At 42.5% G+C, this 22147-nt stretch overlaps 1 protein-coding gene across 1 annotated transcript; it reads right to left on the bottom strand.

The window, feature by feature from the left end:
- Positions 1–395: 395 nt before the first annotated feature.
- Positions 396–21943, bottom strand: fbln2 (fibulin 2). The gene is made up of 16 exons (XM_055027068.1): positions 21712–21943; positions 19367–21067; positions 16606–16726; positions 15703–15829; positions 11994–12180; positions 11076–11192; positions 9691–9792; positions 6904–7038; positions 6486–6623; positions 5929–6072; positions 5479–5607; positions 5198–5323; positions 4348–4464; positions 3535–3663; positions 2694–2817; positions 396–1484 (listed from the first exon to the last, which is right to left on the bottom strand). The coding sequence occupies exons 2-16, from the start codon at positions 20967–20969 to the stop codon at positions 1124–1126; spliced, it is 3660 nt and encodes a 1219-aa protein (XP_054883043.1). The 5' UTR covers positions 20970–21067; positions 21712–21943; the 3' UTR covers positions 396–1123.
- Between the last annotated feature and the right edge of the window lie 204 nt (positions 21944–22147).

Here is a 22147-nt window from a genome sequence, read left to right as displayed (position 1 = left end):
CAGAAAGGGGAGGACAGGAAACAGAAACACACGGGCTTTCATCAAAGCAAAATTAAGACGGAACATCATCAGAGGGAACGTTTTGGGAATCTGGATGACAGAATTTATTCCAATTACACTTGGGGAGTGAACAGAAAAAATATTCCTTTAGCCACGACTGCCAGGATTTAATCTGAGCAGAAGAGCAGGTGAATCAGAACCAGTTCTAAAATTACAAACGTATAGAAATAGCTGATTTTAATACATAAAAATTACTAAATGTATGTAACCTGGTGAAAGTATGACTGAAAAATTAACACCCATTTTTTTCCCCTAATGACTAGTTCAATAAACCAAAAATATTGCTGTTAACTTAAGTCTGTAACTATATGAACAGCACCACAAAAAGTTTATTTTATATCAATCAAGTTTATTTGTATAGCACATTCCAGCAATAAGACATTTCATCAAAAAAACAGTAAAAAAAAACAACCCAAACCGTACAGTCACCAACCGAGAAACCAGGAACAAACATTTTGATGTGTCATCATCAAAATCACCGGCATATGATCGGCAATATTTCATTTATTGTGTTTCAAAAGCAACTCTAAGCAGGTGTTCTTCTTAGCCCTGATTTGAAGGAACTCAGTGTTTCGGCTGTTTTGCAGTTTTCTGAACGTTTGTTCCAGATTTGTGGCGCACAGAAGCTGAACGCTGAGTCTCCATGTTTGGTTCTGGTTGTGGTGATGCAGAGCAGAACCAGAAGACGGTTGATTCAACAGCAGCAAATCTTTAAGCTATTTTAGTTCCGTCACAACATGTCACACTAAATTTTTATTTTGGTTCACTTGTTACAAAAAATTCTCAAGATCTTCCGTCCATCGCATCTACAAATGTATGCTTGAAACGTCCAAGAATTACCATGCGCTGCTATGTGAGCAGCCATAGATAAGTCAAATTGAATTACCGTATACAGTTTAATCAAGATTTCTTTGGAAATACGACTGCCCTGGTGAGTCTTCAGGGAAGTCTTGCCACATCCTGCAATGTCCTGGTGCCGCTCTTGAAAAGCCAGATATTTTTTAAGTCTCAAAAAGAAAAGCATTTAGCACCTTGTAAGTCATTTGTTCTTCTGTCTTTGGTGTTACATCTTATTGGATGTAATGAAAATGTAGAGTCGGGACAGGAACGAGGTAAACGTTCCCTTCCTCAACAACTTCATCTCCACGTCTATCAGGAAGTCCTTGGGGTCGCCAACTTTCCTCTGCAAATAAACGGCACCAGTGAAACTGTTCAGCTTGCGGGCGCTGAAGTAGCCCCCCTCGTTGCCTTTGACGATGCTGATGACGATGTTGTCACCAGAGTAGACAGGCGACGGTCCGATGCGGAAGATCTGAGCTGGAGTGATGGTGTTGGTCTTTAAGTTCAGCTGATGGTACGTGATCCGCAAGGGAGAGTTCTGACAGTCTATGGAGTTGGGAGGACAACCAATCCGCTCGCAGTGTCTAAAAATAATACAGTACGAGAAAAAAAATATAGAAGCAACCGTTGTAGTGAATGTGTTTTGTTTAGCCAGGAAAATTATTCATCCAGATTAAAAACCTCTTTTCCAAGAGTGACCTGCTCATTTCAGGAAGACAGGTTGCGAGACAGGGAGAAGACAAGTGGGACTCGAACCCGTGATGATGGCGTCGAGGACTGAGGCCTTGTTAATGGGTTGTGTGTTTTACAACGCACCCCGATGCAGAAAAACCGTCAAGTAGCAACTCAGAACCACCGATATTGTTTTTCTCCCTCTCTGTTGGCTGTGCTACACACAGACTAGTTGTCACAGCATCTGACAACTATTGCAACAGGATTCAACACCAAAACATATTCCCCACACAAAGAACAGAATGTGCAGCCCATTGCAGTTTTACGTTTTCAGAATGTATGTTTATTTTGCAATTATTAATAAGTGATCACTGTAAAGTAGCTAATTTACATGAATGATCTGTCGACTAATTTACTGATGGTCTGTTGAAGTTTGTGTGTGGATTCCCTTTTTGTTTGTTTGTTTGTTTTCCAGCTGAATCAAAACACCAAATTCCACAGCACATCTACATGGTAAGGTTGCCAAAGTCAAGCTAGCATATCTGACCTACTTTCCTCTCCCTCACATTTTTTTTAAGTTAAAACTGTTTCCTGACATTGTTATCTAGTTGTCGTAGTGTAGCAAAGTGCTGTGTTCCTTTTTCTTTTATATATCAGACGTACTTTTAAGATTTAGTGTGTTATGTTGACAACTTGGCCAAAACCCAATGCTAGGAGTTGCTAGTGAGCAGCTTTTGGTCCTCCAGCAGGGAGGACCAAATTGGGATCTTGCGCTAATGACGTCACGCTGCAACAAGTCAATAGTAGCTGAGGGAGGAGGTGGAGGAATCTTTTTATTTATTTATTTTTTTTTTCAGATTTTCTGTCTCAAACTTTCAACAACACGGTACGGTCTGAAAAGACCCTTTGAATGGTCTTTGTTCCGAGTATTGTCACGTCTCCACATGCAGTTGTTGTGAATGAACCTTCATCCAACTGGTTGGAGTAAATAAAATAAGAAATGATCAAATTTAATGTCCACCCAATTCACACCTTAAAATGTTGTGTCTTAAATCAACCGAAGACAAAAAAGAAAAGGTTGAGATAAACATTTTCAGAAAAGCTTGGATGATGAGACTCACGTATCCGACACCTTCTTGTAGTTCTGAGGACAATCAAAGGAGAGACACTTAAAGCTGCCCTGCAGGTTATAGCAGGTCTGAGAGAAGGAACAGTTGTGAGATCCAGTCATGCATTCATCAATATCTGTAAACAGAATCAACAGAAAAAAGAATCATAAAAACTTTACAAATAACTTTGTATTTGTAAGTAGTTTGTATCCTGGGAGAAAGGATACTGATTTTAAAGGCTTATATATTCCTAATGAAAAATTGTCATTCTTTTCCAAATGTTTGCTTTCCAGAGCTCCTTTTTCTTTTAACCCTTTATATTTAATACAATAAAAAAGAAAACTTTTACTTCCCTCTGAGTTTATGACAGATATTTCCACAGTGATCCATTGGACTCACCATACATACATTTACCTTTTCCTTATTTGCAAAAATAAATCAATGAATTTGCAGACTTTGGATTAAATACTAAAACTGAATTATGATCTCAGAGGTTTGCTCAATGTACCGAGTACGAGATGTGAAGAACGTAATCTCTGTTCTCCTCAGCTATGAAACATCTTCAAACTCTGAGTTTGGATAACTTTCCTCTAGCGACTATAAACCTTGAGTCAAGGTTTTCAGGTAAGTCACATGAAAACTAACCTCCAATTTAACTACGACGTACCAAACAAATACTTTAGATCAGATTGATGACTTCTGCTGACGCCACTTCACAAAGAAGAACAATTTTATGTGACTGAGTCGTGGCTGGTCTGCCGTTGACCTGGGTCCTCCGCTGTCTCAGGACAAAAACACTGGCGCAGCGTCCGTCACATCCGCCTCACAGACAGGAGGCTGCAGTGAGACTAACCTTTACAGGAGCGTCCATTGGCTGCTGTCACATACCCATGAGGAGGACAGGCACATCGGTAGCTGCCTACCACGTTAACGCACTGGAAGACGCAGAGGTTCCCGATGGTCTGGGAACACTCATCAATATCTGTGGAAACACACACAAGCTGGAATTTGTTCAAGTTTATTGCAAGATGTATGAGAACAGCAAAAAATATTTAAAGTGTGGGACTTTTGTACTTGTTCTTAACTATGGTTCACATTTAATGTTGTGTCAGTGCAGAAAAGAATGGCCTTCATTTGTCACTAGTTGTACAATTAAAGCACATTGCAAAGAAAGCAAGGGGAACCGGAAGCTGTTATGATGCAATCTTCTCTAGAGTCACTGCACCTTAAAAACATAAGATCTTACGCAGTATTTTTAGAATAAATATCTTAGTGCACTTGAAGTAGGGCAAAAACTAACAAGTACTTTTTCAGCAGGACATATGAGCTTGTTCTGAGTAAATTATTCCTACTTGTTATTTCTTGTTATAAATGAAATAATCTGCCAATGGAATTAGAACTTTTTCATCAATATTAAAGGTACTATTGACTTCAAATAAGCTCCTATATCTTGCTGAAAAACTACTTGGAAGTTAGTGCACATGAAATAAGACAAATCTAAGATGTTTGAAACTAGAAATGGGACCAAAAATGACTTTGTAAGATTTTCTTCCAGACATTGGTGCTGATGTTTATTTATTGCTACACTATTTCATAGTGAAATTAGAGCATTTTAAGCACAATGTCATTACTCAAAGCCAAAGAAGCCCTGGTGATGTAACGTTACCTTCACAAGTGTGTCGGTCCTCTTTCAGGTAATAGCCTTCACGGCAGTAGCACTGGTAGGAGCCATATATGTTGACGCACTCCTGGCTGCAGGGGTTGCTGTCGCACTCATTAACATCTGCTTACACAAGGAGGCACAGTAAGGATAACATACTCAGGACGAACACAGAGAAGTTTATTTACATTTCTACTTTTGTGAAGACGTCTGATTAACTAGAATCCAAAATGCATGGCAGATGCTTTAATATTCTTCAGCATCCATTTCCTGTTTGAAGAATGAACCTGCACAGAATTCCTGTTTATTTGTTGTTTGTATATTTGTTCAAATAAATAAACCCATTTCATGTAAGTTTTCTGTTCAGTAAAGGCCACTGAAAAGAACCCAAAAGAAAATATTTCAATGGTAAAACATCAAGCATGGCGATAGTCCACAATTAACAACACCAACAAACACCAGTTGCTTTCAGAGTGTGTCTTGTGCTCATTCAGGAAGCTTTTAATAGAACCCCCGCTAATCATTAATGAACCAAAGCGTCCAGTTTGCTTCACCTCCTGCAGTAGCCGCTGTAATAGCCTAGATTTTTCGCTCTGTGAAGCGCATCCCTGTAAAAACTACCTCAGCAGGAACACATCAGGTAAGCATATTGTCTGACGCTCCTGGAAGACTTCCAAATTAAATCCGACTCGAGCGTAAAAAGCAACTTACAGAAGACATGACGAAAACCATCGAAGCTCCCAGAGCATTTGGTTTTTCATACAACCAACCTACGGGTTACTTCTATGCCTCACACTCATTCAAACTCATTCTCCATACATGAGGTGCTGAAATAAAAGCGTGGAAAATGTCTTGCCTTCACAGTTGTTTCCATCCAAAGCGAGAGAGAATCCAGTTGTGCACGAGCAGCGGTACGAGCCTTTGGTGTTTTCACAAGTCTGGGCGCACGGCCGTCCATGAAACCGCCAGCATTCGTTTATATCTGCAGGTAGGTGAGAAGGAGTTTAGACTGCCGTTCACATCAGTCTGCAGACTGATGACAGGAATCATCACAGGTTCCCTGATTGGTTATCAGCGAGTTCGGCTTGTGCTGCTACTATTTTACAGAACCACAAAAATCCACCCGGTGGTTCCTACCTGTGCAGACTTTGCGGAAGGCGTCGTACTGGTAACCAGTCTGGCAGTCACAGCGGTAGCTGCCGGGAAGGTTCTGACAGATCTGTCCCTCTCCACATTGATGGGTCCCCATCTGACATTCATCAGTGTCTAAACACGCACAGAGAAACGGAAAGGCCAACTTAACAATACCACAGTAATCTATCAATAACTTGTCAACGTCTTGACTGTCACATATAAGTATCTGGGTGCATGACAGTTCAGGTGTTAAGGTGTCTGATGGAAAATTGATTGATCTTTTCAGCGAGAGTGAATTTCAAAGACATGTCAGTAGTTCATAGAATAAAAGAACAACGTTCATTTCACTCAAACATACACCTACAAAAAGTCAAATCAGATCATTTTAACTTTTAAGATTTCTTCATTTTCTCCAGAGCCGTACAAAGCTGCATTTGAACCAGCACAGCTCACCGACACACTTGGTTCCGTCGGAGCTGGAGTGGTGGCCCGCGTTGCACATCAGTATCTTCTGCCGACATGTGTAGGAGCCCACCGTGTTGATGCAGGAGGAACCTGCGGTGCAAGGCTCACTGAGGCTGCTGCACTCATTGATGTCTGCAGAAACACAAGGACAGAGGGAAACGCAGAGAGAGCACTGACTGAGGAGAATCAGTCAGGAATTATTTCTGACTGTCACACACATTGATATGTCCCAAACTAGGAAAGATGGATTTATCTCCCTTATACAACTAACAACTAAATGATCATTTTTTTATTTAGTGATAGGAAGACTTTGATGGACGTATGACATAGATTCAATTCCCGCTCTCAATTTTCCATCTGTTTCGGACAAAATCATTGATTTCCTTATACCAAGGCTGGTCTCTAGTGCTCCATCTGCGACATGAAGGCAGCAGGATAAAAATAAAACACAATACAAGGCTTCAAGCTTCATCACCATATTGTAACCGTGCTAACAAACAGCAGCTCATGATCCCTTTTTGACAGAAGAGCTGGTGGTTCCTTACCGATACAGTTACCATGAGAGTCCAGTGTAAATCCGCCGACACACTTCAGTTTGGAGTTGCATCTGAAGGAGCCGGCCGTGTTCTCGCACACCGAGCTCTCACCACAGCTGTGGGTGTTCCCAATGCACTCATCGATGTCTATGAGAAAAAAAAAATACAAAAAAAGAACAGATGGATACTAGTTCAATAAGGTGACAAAAAAAAATCATGAAGTCTTGGTTCTCAATCAGTCTGAGTTGTCTTAATGCCCTTCCATCAGCAGGTGGCACTGTGGTTCAAGCACAGAACCAGCATGGACCGTTCTGTCCATAAAGTTTTTTATCATACCATAGCTAAATATTGATCAGAAAACATAATTGGCATCAAAACAGCATTTTTTATGTTTTTTTTTTTTTCTGAAGTAAATCAGAACCAGTACCTTGGCAAACTCCGTTCTTCATCTGGTATCCTGCAGGACAGCGGACCTGCTGCTCACATAGAAACGAGCCCGGCGTGTTCACACAGCGCTGGTTGGGCCGGCAGCTGTGTGTGTTGCTCTGGCACTCGTCCACATCTGTTAGAAAAATGATTTGCTTAAAATATGATAGAAATATAAAATCACACACATGAACAAGGAATGAAAAGGACACATATTTTTGCTCCACAATAATCTTATCATTACTAAATCAAAAGAAATATACAAAATCTAGAAGAAAACAAAAGCATAAAGATAACAGCGTTAGATGATGAGGGCGAGCTGATCAGACAGCAAATGAACCAAACCAATTCATCAAATCCAGTTATGCATCGTGTGATTTATCACAACAAGTGACATCAATAAAATCATATTTTTCTCATGATGAGGATTTTTTAAAGTCTTGCTAATAGAAGTTCTTTAAAGTTGGACAAATGAACTGCAGATTTTTATTGATAAGACATTCAGTAAAAAGGAATGAATAATGAATAACGACTGGGTGTTTAGATTTTCATTCAAGTTTGCTGACATCACCGACAGACTGGAGCCTCCATCAGGTACCAGTCAGTCGCCTGATGGTGGCTCCATTTCAAAAACTTTCATTAAATCCTGGGCTGCATGTTGTTTATTTTATTGTTCTCATTTTTTTAAAACCCCAAACAAGTCAACTTTCTATTATTCCTATATTGATGTGATACATACCTATCCCTTTTCAGTCATTCTGACAGTTTAATCCATTGTTTACCTGTTGTAATGTGTTTTTTCTGAGCTGCTTTTGAAAGCAACATGAGTTTACGTGTGAGAGCGCCAGTTTCACACCAGTGGATCAGTGATGGCAGACATGCACGTCTCCAGTTACGACTGACCAGATATGTATGGAAATTATGTTAGAAAAGAAATAAGCATGCTGCAAAATGAACAAAACAAAACAAGAAAGGAAATAAATTTACCGCCCGTCTGAACAGATACACTTTTCAGTGAGTGTGTCAACTGCAAACAGTTGTGCATTAAGACTCTACGAGTCTGTTGAAGTTCAAATCCAGATGAATCCCTAAGAAGCGGCGCGATCCATCATTTTGTAATTACAGTTGCTTGCAGACGCTGCAGGTGTCATTATTTAAGCAGCCTGTGCATGAAAGAACCTCAGTGACAAGTTTCCCACAGCTGACTGTAAAGTCGACCTAAATCTGTGTGGAAACCCTCAGACGTCCACTTCCAAACCAGACTCCTTCCCACTATTTGATTTGTTTCATTCCAGGCTAAACTCAACCCTGCCCACACACAGCTACACATGGAAACACTTAGGCAAAGAAAGTGCTCCCTCTGTTTGCTAAATAAATTGATATGGGGGTTGGTGGTGGTGGGAGTGGAGGGGGTGGAGGGGGTTACTGAATAAACTCCTCCAGGACCGTATTTCCCACATGTACGCCGGATCACGCTGGGCCACACCTGCACACAACGTGATCAAATGAAGCGACTCTACCGTCTGTCCTTCTCCTGGCTCCATCGGTGACTTGAAGTACAACACGCTGGATTTTTAGGACAGTCAGGAATTTCTGCTATGAAGCCGAATTCCAGAGGAGCATAATTTAGCTCTTTCCTCCTTTCTCACCAACATGAGGGCCAAATTCTTATTCTCCCCACCCCACTTGTTGCAAATTCACAAATCAGCTTTCTAACTTGTGTAGCAAATGTATTTATGTGGGTCCTTCCATAGGGACTAAAAAAAATCAGTACAGAAAAGTTCTTTGTGGAAAGTTCCAACATTCAGGTTCATGCAGCAAGAGAAGCAGCTGCTTCTCTTGCTACATTGATTTTACCCTCTTATGTGCCTTTTTTACCTGTTAGTGAAAAAAAATAAAATAAAATAGTTTTTTGTTTTGTTAATTGAAATCAGCTTCTTCAACTTTAGTTTACTGTTCTTTAACTGCCATGGATAAGACCTGTCTGTGTGTATTTTGACAAATATTTAAAAAAAATTAGAGCAATGATGCAGTAAGATGATGCCGCAAAAGGAATATGAGGAGAAACAACAATGTCCTTAAACAAATGAAACAATTCTTGGCTGAAGATGAGCTAAAACAGCTATTAGGTTAAACTACTGCTCAGCTACTGGCCTCACGTGTGTTATGACTTTAATGTTATTTTGACTAAAGTATGAGCTTGGTTATTCAGAAACACAAAAAATAAGAATAGCATGCTATTTTGGAACAGTCTGTAAGTGACGATGGAAAGAAAAACACAGCCAATCAGTTTTCCTCCGATGCCTAGTTATCACCAAGGTAACCGACTCATTGATTCAATCAATCAATCAATCAATCAATCAGTCAATCGAGTTTATTTGTTTCGTACATTTCGACAAGACAGTTCAAAGCGCTTTACGTCATAAAAACACACACAAAAAAATATAGTCATAGAAAACAGTCAATAATCCAAACATAACATCTGGTCTAGTGGCAGTATTATGCATCAGAATGTTTTATCAATGTTCCATTTATAATGTTTCAAAAACATTCAACATTTTTTTGATATAAAGGTCAAAGCTTCCAGACCAGATTTCGGATTTTAGCCTTCTCGCTAAGTTCAAAGACGTCTTATTACAGCCACCGACTCTATTCAGCTAATGAAAGATCTTTGATCACTGCTTTATTGCTCATCTGTTAATACAATATCAACTCAGTGATATTTAGGATTTAGTGATGACAGGATGTTATCCGAGTTTCTGACCTGGCAGGAAGTTGGACCCCTTACCTTCACATGTCCTTCTGTCGGTCCTCAGGGAGAACCCTGGGAAGCAGGAGCAGCGAGCCTGGCCTGCCACTGCAGCACAACGCTGACTGCAGCCACTCTCACCTCAAAGAGAACAGCAGAGTAGTCAGTCATCTCTGGATTCAATGCAACTATACCATTAGCCCAGATGTTTACTCTAATCATTACAATATCTGTTTAGCTTTTCTAGGATGCAATGTGCCCTGCTTCCCTGAGGCGTCGTAGTCACACGTCTGTCTGGATATTCAGGTGACATAAAAGAGTGCAACTGAACCTTTATGCATTTTGTAATTGTATTACAATTATTAATGAAATGCATTTCATTCAGATTTTATAAGTCAAACCAACATGACATAATTGGTGAGACTTTATTTGACGGGTTGTGAATAAAACTGTCATAAACATGACAACACCTGTCATAAACATGACAACACCTGTCATAAACATGACAACACCTGTCATAAACATGACAACACCTGTCATAAACATGACAACACCTGTCATAAACATGACAACACCTGTCATAAACATGACAACACCTGTCATAAACATGACAACACCTGTCATAAACATGAATAAGCCTTCATGAATATTTATGACTGTTGTCATAAAGTGTCACCCGGTAAATCGTGACACTTTTAATATAAAGTTGACATTATTCAAAATGTCCTTGTTATGACAACTTGACATTAACCAGTATTTAATCAGTATTACTGATTAAACTTTAGTTTTAATAACATAATTTTTAAAGTTTAATCAGTAACAGTTTTATAACAAATTTATGTCAGATCATGACTTCTTAGTTAATGTCAAGTTGTCACAACAAAGACATTTTGAATAATGTCAACTTTGTATTAAAAGGGTCATGATTTACCAAATGACACTTCATGACAACAGTCATAAATATTTATGTTAATGATGGTATCATGACCGTCTTATTCACAACCTGTCCAATAAAGTGTTGCCACTTAATTCATCTCTTTTGTTTGTATAAAGTCTGAAAATCCGATGTGTGAGTATGACAGCGCCACATAAGCAGGAAGCCTTACAGCAGCTCTCAGAGATTTGATGTTTCAAGACCTTTTTTTTTTTTTTTACATTTGGTGGATTTCTGCTACTGTTTTTTTATATTGTTTGTTGCTTTTTTGTCTGATTAAAAAAAAATTATGATGATCTGAAACTATGAGGTGTTTTCAGTAAGTACAAGGACTGAATGCTTTTCTCAGGATTGCCCTGAATGTATACTTTATTTGGTTTTTGGTTTTAAGAGGCACTTAGCTTTTATCAGTGGTTCTTTTATTAAGAATAAATGTTTTTCCATAAGTGCTTTTGGATGGTGTAATACAGTGTTCATATGTTGAGATTACCTGCACATGGATGAAGGTGGGCGGGGCTTGTGGAGGTCACAGTGGTAGTGGTGGTGGTGGTGGTCGTATCGGTAGAACTGGTCGGATCTTTCACCTGGCTGTCTGTAGCTGGACTCACTGCACAACAACAGCACAGATACAGATACTGTAACTACATTCAAATTTAATTTGGGGCAACATTGTGTTATGCAACAATATGGTGTGGTTCATTTTTGATAGGCAGTTTTTAACTATGTTAGGAAGTTGGATCAAAATTAGGGGTGCACCAATTGCACTTTTCTGGCCGATCACAGATTACCGATCTTTAAAATGGCGTAGCAACCAATTCAGATTTTGACCAATACCAATTTTCTTTGGTCTGAAAATTGTTGAGTTGGCAAAAGTGGGGTGGCTTTTCACTGTGAACGTGCAGACAAGACCTGTCTTGTCTGCACATTCTCTCTTGTCTGCACCTGTCTCTCACTGCAGAGCAGAAGAGGACAGTGGTTGACTTTTAGACATTTGCTGAGGTAGATAAGATCAGCTTCACATGTAATCTCGGCCAATGAATGCTGGAGACGGAGGCTCGGCCCTGCTAAGACCAGTGCTTATAGACAACAAATGGATTATTTTACGGCTCCTATTTGGCAGACTATTGCCAGCTTTGTTGAGGTGATATTACCGTCTCATTTCTTATTTTTAAAGGACTTAACTGACTGCTGAGAATGACATTATTGCCCCCAGGTGGCCATATAACTGTTTAACAGGCCACTGCAAAATTTTCTATTAATTCTTAAGCATACGGCATCCAGGTGAGTGAAATGTCTGCATAGTGTGAGTATACAAGGGCATGGTATGATGTCTTAAACACCACTGAAACAAAAGGCAAATACACAATAGTATGCCGAGGACAGAAGGTCTACAGGTTGTAATTGCTACCTGGTCTGGGTGGGGCGGTAGGTCTAGGTTTCTCCTGAGTCCACAGTGACAACTGGCTTTGACCTTCCTCATCCTCACAGCAGGAAAGGAAGATGTGGCCACATGGATAGCTCAAGTACTTGTGGGCATTGCAACCTTGTCCTTCACTGCGCATCAACAAGCCAATAGCACAGCAGCTGCAGCACACCTGTCCATGGACAAAAGAGCAGGGACGCCACAAATCACCAGGACTGGTTAAAATCATCGCCATAAACAGTTGTGACAAGAAGTTTTTGCAGTGAAATAAATGTCGTCCCCCTCCCCCACCCCAATATTAGCAGCTTCAGTTTCCATAGTGACGGTTACAAGCAAAAATACCTGCTTGTAACCGGTTCATATTTGTGGACTTTTGCACATGTCTGGCCATTCGTCTTACAGCAAAGTTCAATCTTTGATTGGAGGAAGAGAATCCCTGAATATTAATTTTTAGGTTTTGCCACAGATTTCTAATTGAATTTAGGTCTGAACTTTAACTTGGCCAAGTTTTTAAAAGCGATTATTTTATTTACTTAACTCACAATCACATCAAGCAGCAGCTGATATTTTCTGGGAACATCCATTTCCACAGCAGCAACAGATTATACAGCCTCGCATTTCCTTAAGTTGTGCAGTTTGTCAAGAATTTGTCAACCATTCTTTTCTAATTACAATGTGGGAAGTGTTTACATTTTTAAATTTGCAGTGTGTCGTTCTGAACAGGCTTTCATCCAGCAGAACCCTGCATTTTGCCTTGCCAGTCTTCAAATAAACAGAGCAGTTTCCATGTTGCTGCTTAAGATTGTTTTTTAGGATTCTCTTAACCCACATGTGGAATCAGTCAGAGTACACAGGGTTGAAAAAAAAGGCATTGATGGTTTATTTACAACATTCACAACAAGAGAAATGTGCAACACAGGTGGCCTCAGATGCCAGGAGAAACGACACATTGGAAGGACAGTTGAGATCAGTTGGTTGGTCGGCTGCATCCAGCTTGGACCGCGGACAGCAGTGTGAGTCTTGAGATCTCAGTTAGCTGTGGGAGCAGGAAGACATGTGGCACAGGGGGCTGAACAGACCGGAGCATCCTGTGCTCTCCAGCAGAGATCCTACCAGGAAACAGGAGGACTCACTCAATGGCTGCCAATCAGAACCGAATGAGCAAGAAGCCTCAAAGTCTTTAATGAAGTTGTCGTTCAACATCAACTAATGCGGAAGCCAGGAGTCTTCTTCAAGTCTGTAACCCTTGCAGTCTACCAAATACTGAAACCTTCTGCCCAGTCAACAGGCATTCAAGATTTTCTGGACCCGGTAAGCAGGGTGGTGGTCCAGGGCCAGCGTGGAGGGGCTAGGAGGAAGCACAGGGGCCTGGTCAACACAGGTTTAATGAGAGACACATGAACCACTGGGAGCCTGAACGGAAGACGAACAAAAACATGGTTGAGCACTGCCTGTATCTCAAATGTTCCAAGAAACAAGAAGACAACTCCTTAGAACAGGATTTAAGTTGAATGTCTTTTGGAGAGCCATATTTCTGCCCTAGCTGATACTCCGGCACTGGGACTCTTCTGTCAGCCAAATGACGGTTCTCTTCAGCATTGCGGTTGACAGCGGCAGAAATATTGTTCCAAGTGTGTTTGCATTTGCGAATGTAATGACGAGCAGATGTGACTGCCGAGTCCTTCTGTGGAGACATGGTCATTGTGAGGATACTCTAACTATACGGACCGCGAGCTCCAAGAGGTCTGGTTGGAAACCAACAGGCAGTGTAAGGAGGACCAAGGTTCCTGCTTCAGTTTGGCCATTGGTTTGAGATTGAAACCCGGATCTGAGCGCCACCTTCATGACTGGGGTGGGGGTTACATCCAGACACCTTCAAGTCTGGATGTAATCTGTGGGCTTCTGTCAGAAAGGACTTCACTGGGGATGCCATGCAGGTGAAAGATGTGTTTCATCAAATGTTGCGCCATTTTAATAGATGACGGGAGTTTGCAGAGAGGGATCAAGTGACGGGCTTTGAAAGAACACTCAACAATAGTGTGTGTAGCTGTAAAGCCCCTGGATGCAAGCAAGGCTGTCACAAAATTAAGAGCTACATGGGATCAAGGCCGTTTGGGTATCGGAAAAGAGTGAAGGAGGCCATTAGGAGTCTGATGGTGGGAACTACTTCTGAGACCAAGACATTTTCTTTGATGTCCTTACACAGAAAAAGCCACAAAAAACTTCGTCTGGCAGCCATAAGACCAATTCCAGGATGGCAAGATAATTTGGCTGTATAACCCCAGTGAAGCAGGCAAGACTGGACAGAAGAAGATATCTAGATCTTTGCTGGAAGACCAGAACCTGAGTCATGTTCCTGTTGTTGATCAGCCACAATCTGGTCCACGATCTCCTAAGACATGGCTCCAATAAAACATGAGGGGGCGGGACAATGATGTTGATAGGTGGGTAATCATTTAGGGCAAGGGTGGGCAATCCTGGTCCTCGAGGGCCGGTGTCCTGTAACTCTCACACAGCTGGATCAACTCACTGAATCACCTCCTAAGTGCAGTGAAGTTCTCCAGAGTCCTGCTACTGACCTCATCATTAGACTCAGGTGTGTTGAAGTAGATTCGCATCTAGAAGTTGCAGGAGACCAGCCCTCCAGGCCTGGAGTTGCCCACCCCTGATCTAGGCAGAGCTGGAGGGGGTGTGTGTCTGTGTTTTTGCATTTTGGTCTGGAAGAGATAACCAAGTTAAACCAGGAAAGAACAAAGACCATCTGGACTGTTGTGGGTTGAGTCTCTTGGCTTCTTGAAGGTAAGCCATGTTTTGAAGATCTGTAATGGAAGCAGTCAGTCATGTGTTTGATGAGACAAACCAAAATGGTGTGTCTTAAATAAATATTTAAGTATGATTCTGTAACTTTATCATCATGCCTGTAACAGCAGTTTTTTTTTACAGCAAAAAGCATGCAGAAAACTAACAAACGCTGCAACGGTTTCGGTGGCTTATTCTGTATGCCACTGCAAAGGATTTCAGCTGCAGTTCCATGCTGGACAACATATTGTGCCATAAAAAATAATACAAAAAAAAACAAAAAAACCTGACTTTCATAATTCCTGAAGCTTTCCTCTGAAACCTGGTGAGTGGATTACTTGGCTCGCCCGTTTGGCTCTGCTGCCTTAACAAATGAACATCTGGCTCAGGGGCCAAACCACCAGGTTTCTCCTTAAAGAAACAGAGACGTGCAGTCGGAGCAGACTAAGCATTTCCATATGGAAGTATTTACAGTCCAAACGGATACAATCAGAAATGAGAAACTTATTATGTTTCTTTTTTTTTTTTTTTTACAGATTAACCTGTTTACGCAAACAGACATCTGCTAGCACTGAGATCTGAAGGTTGAAGTAAATTTCAGTGGGGTTAAAAAAAAAGCATCTTTGTTGTGTGATCGTTTGGAACAAACCGTTCCAAACTACAATTTCCTCTCTTCATTTTTTGTCATTTGCAGCATCAGAAATATCGACTCGTTTCCAAGTCCGACTCGTAAAAAACCAAAACAAAGCCAAATAAAAAAAAGAGCTCCCATGTTCCTTCTTGAATTACTTCACCGTTTGTTCTCCAAAGAACCAGGTGGATAGATGTTTGTCCGATCTACTCATGACTCGTCTTTAGGCCGCCTTCCTCCTCGCTTTGCGTCTGTTTTCTGTACCTGGTATTCGTCTGCGCACGAGTCGCTCCTGTCGGCTTCACAAGCGCGTCTCGCTCTGGCAGCCGCCACTCCTGAGTCGCACCGGCTCTCCTTCACATAGCTGAGGCAGCACTGCTGCTCCACCACACTGAGACACAGAGACCACGCATAGTTTAAACATCCTGAAAGAAGGAACATTGTAACACTAACACAAAGAGAAATAAAGAAAACAAAACGCGACAAAAAAGTCTAATCAGACAAAAAACTTAAGCCAAGGGTGGGTGCGGTGTAATCTGCAGCTATCTGTTTTGTTTTGTTTTTTGCTGCATGGATTCTTGATTAGACTGAAGCATAAAGTTTCAACTCAACTTCTAATAACTCAAAAAATGCAACCTTGTAAAACAGCAAACCATGAGTTAGTCAGTTAAAGGGAAAACAAGTTTGATAAAAGTGCTGCTTTCAGTTTAGATGAACTTATTGAACACCTATCTTACAACCAACATGCACAGATATGGAGAAATAAATGTTGCATTCATGAAATGCAAACAAAATGTGTAAACTATGAATCCTTGCGCTTGCCTAAAGGCTAAACCATAAGTGCGGTTGCTCTGCATGCTCTAAAGTTGGTTCTGTCTTTTGTTTCCATGTTTTTCTGTTGCAACATGTTCTGATGTTTTAAACTCATTTCTCACCTCATTAAGGTCTGCTAATGCACTGCTGAGTTAAGAAGTCCTGTTTGTTAAATTAGAAAAAGTAGCAGAAAATTGCAGAAAAATAGTCAAAAATTGGGCTTTAAGAAGAGAGATAATTGCCCCAGCTATGTTTGCTTTCTCCTCCCTGCACATTAGCCCCCTCCCCGATTTCAATGATAGCAATAAAAGAAAATAAGAACAATAATTGCACAAAAGTTGCCGTGCTGCTTACCTGCAAACAGAGTGGTTGTCCCCAAGCGCAGGAATATTTTTGCAGTGGTTTGTTTCCCTGGCCCGTGTCTGACCGGCAGCACAGCAGCTCTGCAGCATGTCCTCAAAAGATTCCCCTGCATCTGCACCCCAAAGATATGCAGTTGTCACATTCAACCCACAAGAGATTGATGGATCAAAAAAATCTCAGCTCTGCCATAACTGGTCTGCTCCTGCAAAGAGCGGACCACAATGGAAGACCTTCCTACGAGCAGGTGACCTTCTTGGCAGCCCCAAGTTAGAAACGTAGCATTAGAAACACCAGCAACAACGGCCAACTGTTTGCCACAGGCCAGAACGGGTGAGATCCAATCCTGCCTGAAACTGCTGGCTGTAATGTTTATAGCTTGGTTCATAGTTACGCTTTAGGGTGGAAAGCATTTTGAGGCGCCTTGCTGCTTAAATGCGCTACATAAAATCAATAAACTCAATTAAAGCTGCTCTCGCAGCTCAGTGCCGCTCCCGTCTCAGGATGACCACCAGGCTCCAGCACCCCGTTGCCATCGTCAAAGCTCTCGCACCCATCTGCAAAGAGACGCGTTTTGCAAATCTTCGGTCCAGTTCAGTAAGATTCCAGCAGAAAGGGTGCTAACACATTTGCCATTCTGCCACGCCGACATACTCCAGCCACCAGAGCCAGTGTTAAAAAAATTTCAGCATGATGCAGTGTGATGTCATCAGACATCTGTGTGAAACAAAGAGCAAAAGAAGAAGACAACTGGCAGCAAAAACAGGCAACTTCCTTTTGGAAGTCACGCGCACCTTGCCAGATGCTCCGTCTGGGCTGGCAGCTTTCTTGGAGTTCCCTGCCAGGAGTAGCAGTCTGACATCATGCTGCTGTGCAGTGAGTGGAGTGGTGGAGGAGCCAGGTCGGGGCGCAGTCAGGGCTGGAGCAGGGGAATGCTGCTGATGGGTTTCACAGTGGCCAAAGAAGCAGCTTAGCTCCTCCGACATGAGTGCGCTCAGGTCGCCTGGTGATGCTGCTCAGCCTCTAAAGTTTGAGGGGGAGTTTGAGGGTAAGAAGGTCTGACTCTCCCAAGTGTGGCTCTACATGCGTTCTTGATATTGGCGTACGTATGTTTGAAAATATTCTCTCCCCTTGTAGAACATTTTAGATGCTGGTAGATCTTTACGAGTTCAGTCATCAAGCTGTCCCCGTTAAAGTCCCCCTGCAATTATGTCATCACAGTTGCGGTGGGCCCGCCGCTGTTCGTTAATGGTGTTCAGCAGGAGAGAGCACGCTGTGCTTATATTGGCGTTAAGGTGGAACATACACAACATGCAAATACACAAATACACAACATGTTGTTTCCGCCACAACATGCAAACCCTGCCATGGCCTGTCGGTAGTTTTCAAAGGAGTCCCTCCTGAAATAATCTGAGCAAACTACAACTTCAATATCGCAGAGATGTTGTAAGCAAAAATATGATGAAGACACGGCAGTCGTGGCTCCGTATTCCTTTTCCAGCAGCCATTGTACAGCATAAATCCAGCAGATAAAAAAAACAATAACTTTGTGCCATCTTGCAATGAAGTGGGTGGAATACTGGGGTTGGTTTTGGTGGGTAAAAAAAATTGCTTGTTACCCAAACCCCAATGTTAATATTGGTTAGCCAGTTTGTCAGTGTAAAAAAAAAAAAAAAAAGTAATTGGTGGAAAAAAACAGCGATGAGGTCAGTGCCAAGAACAAACTCTGTGTTGCTTGGTGAGAACTATCATTTCATTTTTTCCATTTCTGCAAAAGGTACAAACTCTCATTTGCGAGAATTTAGGACATGACCTCAGAGTAATAATTGGAATTTCACTTCATTAGTGGCGAGTCAAGTGGTTTGGATGCGCTGGGACTAACTGGAGTTTCAGACAAGAAACTGCTGGCTGTTTCTTGTCTTTTCGGCTTTTTGATGACAAAAAGCTGAAAAGCAAACAAAACAAAACAAAAACAAGCCACTTCTCACCGTGACTGATAACAAGTATAAAATGTTTCTGAAGCTGCTTCCTGCGGTGCTGTGGTGGTGCAGGAGTAAAGCCCAACCCGCATATGGAGGCAGATTCCCAACCTGGTGACCTTTGCTGCATGTCTTCCCCCTTATCCCATTCCCCACTTTACTGTCAAATAAAGGCCACAAGAGCCAATAAAACATTTAAAAAAATAAAATCTGCTTCCTGTTCCCGCTGCTGGGACTTTTTTTTTTGGTTCATAACACCGGTCCCAGCAAATTATGGTCTCTGATGTTATTTCTTCTCCCAATATTTTCTAAAACTTCTTAGGTTTAGAAAGCATACATGACAGCTGCATGTACGCTGCAGTTACATTTCTCAGACTTTACAGATTTCCACTGAAAATAATTTTGATAATCATTCAGAATTTTCCTTCCACTTTCTGCCTGCGCTCCATTCTGTGTTGGCAGGAATCTGCGCGTTTGACACGTCATTTCTGTCATCGCTGCGCTCCCCGATATTCTTAGGACGGTATCTTTTTTTACCATATTTGTATCGGTTTATATCTGAGACCAATTGAGACAAAACAGCTGAATATGAGATTCAGATATTTCTTGAAATAAGTCCGCTACCATGTCTGGTGATCTCTAGGTTCTGCGTAAAGGTCCTGGCAAGCAGGCATTTTCACTTTCATAGATTAGGGAAGGGCGCTAACAGATAAAGCTGATGGTTTCTTGTTATGTTTCATGAACAGAAGATGATGACTTAACCACATGTAACTCACCTCCTTCTGGACTGGGGCCTTCGTTTCCTTCTCCGTTCCCCTCAGCCTTTGGGTCCACGCTGTTGGGACTGCGAGGAACATCTCCACCGAGTTCAGACTCTAGAGGGCTGATAACTGAAGGTGGCTGGGACGTAGCGGGGATTAAATAAGCCTTGGTTGTTTGCTGATACTCAGGATTACCCTGCGGCGGACTGCTAGACTCGAAACTGCTGTGGCTTTTCTTGTATTGCGTCGTCCTATCCGAGTCTACGGTTCCTGGGAGAGGTTCTCGTCCTTCTTGATTAAACCAATCCTCGCCTTTTGGTTCATGGAGTTCTTCGGAAAAATGCATTCTTGAGTTTGCATCGTCTGGGGTGTTTTTCAGCGTGAAGAGGGGAAACTCCACCGCTTTCTGGTCAGAAATATTCTCTGTACCCCTCATTGGATGATTGACTGAACTCTTGGGAGTTACACCACCTGACGCATTATGGGAATGAACCTCCATGTTGGAGCTCCTCTGATGATGAAGGTCTGCTCCTGAATTCTCCTCAACATTATTTAGGTTGTTCACTGGAAGTGCAACACTTCCCAGACTTGGTTGTGCATAAAGTGGGTATTCCAATTTTGTGTGAGAATCTCCACCTCTGCCTGAAGGAGTTTGAGTGTATTGGAGATCCTGCCAAGAAGCAGTTGGATTTATGGATGGGCTGGCAGTGCTCTGCTCAGCAGCAGAGGGAACTTGTGTCACTACTGGTTCTGCCAGATGAGGATGAACTCCATATTGCTCTCTCAGTTCCATCTTTTTGGGAACGTCTAAACCCAGGAGGGAAGAAGTTCTTTCAGATCTCTCAGAGCCTAACGAAGCAACTTTATTGGAAAAAATGAACGGCTGGGTGGGTGGAGCAAATAAATCCACATACGCCTCCGAGAAGTCTCCATGGTTGTAATCATATTCCTCTAGCTCGTCATCGTCACTTGGTGACAGTATGAAATGAGGAAGACTCCCACTGGAAGGACGGTTATACGACGCAGAGAGCTGATCGAATCTGGTGAGGAAGCCATCTCGTCCGTTGGATGCATTGTCATCAGTAATCGATGTCAATTGAGGATCGCAATCGAGATTAGGGTAGCACATGAGCTTCCCTCCTTCAACAGGACAGTGGCAGACCCTACAGGCTTCAACATGGACTGAATGTCCTGCCTCATACTTCTCCCCTCTGTGAACACATCCAATGCGTTGACACTGCTGGCAACCGTCCTCAGGCTCCAAAGTCTCAATGCAGTTTGGTGGCAAATCCGGACAACCGATGTAGCTGCAGCTGATGGGTCCACCTCCGACAGGGCAGGAGCACTCGGTGCTGCCGTAGTCCACAAAGTAGGACTGTCCTTCAGGGACAATGCCGTTCTTGAACCCGGCATGGGTGCAGTCATAGAACTGGTAACCCTCACACCTACATCCTTTCTGCAAGCACGAAGCACAACACCCATCGCTCCCCGGCGCTTCTTTGATGCAGTTTTCTAACGGGGGACAGTCCACACCGGAGCAGTCGCGCTGGCTTAAGGTGCCGGGCGGGAAGAGAAGCAGCAAGGCGCACCTCAACAACACTACTTCTGCCTTGGCCATGACAGCTGGGAAAGGCTGGACGGCTCAGCGGAGAGAGGGTGATCCTTCTCTGGACTCTCAAGGTTCCTTCAGAAACGTCAGAGCATTTTGCCCTTCCTCTGCAGAAAACGGCAAAGGAAAGGAAGTCATTTATAATTTAAAGTGGATCATCTGTCAAAAACCCAAAATGGAGAAGATGTGTGTTAACAAGTCCACTCTTGCCAGAAGTTATTCCACATAAATCTGATGATGTCATTTTAAAAAAATATTAAGTGATTGGTATTTTTACTTTCCTGCCCAAATACTATTTTTTTTACTCTGTCTTGAGTGATTTCTTGAACAGCCAATTTTGACTTTTACTTGAGCAAAAACATTATCCTAAAGCAGTTCTACTCTCAAACCTTCACTTTCTGCTTACAGCTAGTTTGGCTCGGATTATCCTCAGTTTTCTCTGAGGAAACTGACCACTTCTTCTTCCTCTACACCTGCTGTGAAGCTCGTCTGAGGACAGAAAGTTGTCCGGAACACTTCTGGACAACTTTTCAGACTGAGACGTTCAGAGGCTTTTTTTTTTTTTTTTTTCTTTTTTTTTGTAAAGTCCATTTCAGGCTCGTCCTGAAACGTCAGGAGAAAAAAGCGACAGTCCGGGCTTCTAACGGAGACTCGTCTCCGTCCACAAACGCGACGTCAACGTTGCATTTCAGTCGACGAACGTCGGCGACTCACGCTGCGCGCGACGCACCGCTAACGAGTCTCGACTCACCGTGTGCTGCTCAGAAAGAGCCACCATGTGGAGTGAAACGCCGCGGCACCGAGAGTCCGGTAGAAGTTCCTCCCTCCAGCCCCGCCGGTCGCCGCCTTGTGATGAGCCGCTTCCAGCTCGTCCTCTGCCGGCCTCTGGAAACCCGAGGAGGCTCGCAGACCAGGGGGAGGGACGGGAAGTGTGTCCCGGCGGAGAGCCGTAATGAGGAGCAGACTGCGCGTCGCTGCGCTGCTGCGGCTCCTCTGACTGCTGCCAGAGTCACTGAACGGTTTTCACCGCTCGTCTCTTTCCGCTGACGTTCAATCGGCAGAAAGCAGATGTTCACAATCCACACATGAACAGGACTCGGACACTGAAATACACCTCTCTTTGTTTTAGGCCAGTTGGAGTGATCCAATTGGTTTCTGTTTCCTAAATGCCTGAAAACGTTTTATGG

Source organism: Poeciliopsis prolifica, unplaced genomic scaffold (genome assembly GCF_027474105.1).
Source record: "Poeciliopsis prolifica strain line A6 unplaced genomic scaffold, Auburn_PproV2 SCAFFOLD003, whole genome shotgun sequence".
Lineage (NCBI taxonomy): Eukaryota > Metazoa > Chordata > Actinopteri > Cyprinodontiformes > Poeciliidae > Poeciliopsis > Poeciliopsis prolifica.
Note: the sequence above shows the minus strand (reverse complement) of the source record. Positions and strands in the feature narration are given on the sequence as shown.

Excerpts from the sequence above, each read along its gene's own strand:
- fbln2 (XM_055027068.1), bottom strand. The coding sequence starts at position 20,969 with ATGGCCAAGGCAGAAGTAGTGTTGTTGAGGTGCGCCTTGCTGCTTCTC. Across the intron at positions 11,193-11,993 it reads TACCGCCCCACCCAGACCAG|TGAGTCCAGCTACAGACAGC; the intron begins GTAGCAATTACA and ends GTTGTTGTGCAG. Across the intron at positions 4,465-5,197 it reads GGATGGAAACAACTGTGAAG|ATGTTAATGAGTGCGACAGC; the intron begins GCAAGACATTTT and ends TTGTGTAAGCAG.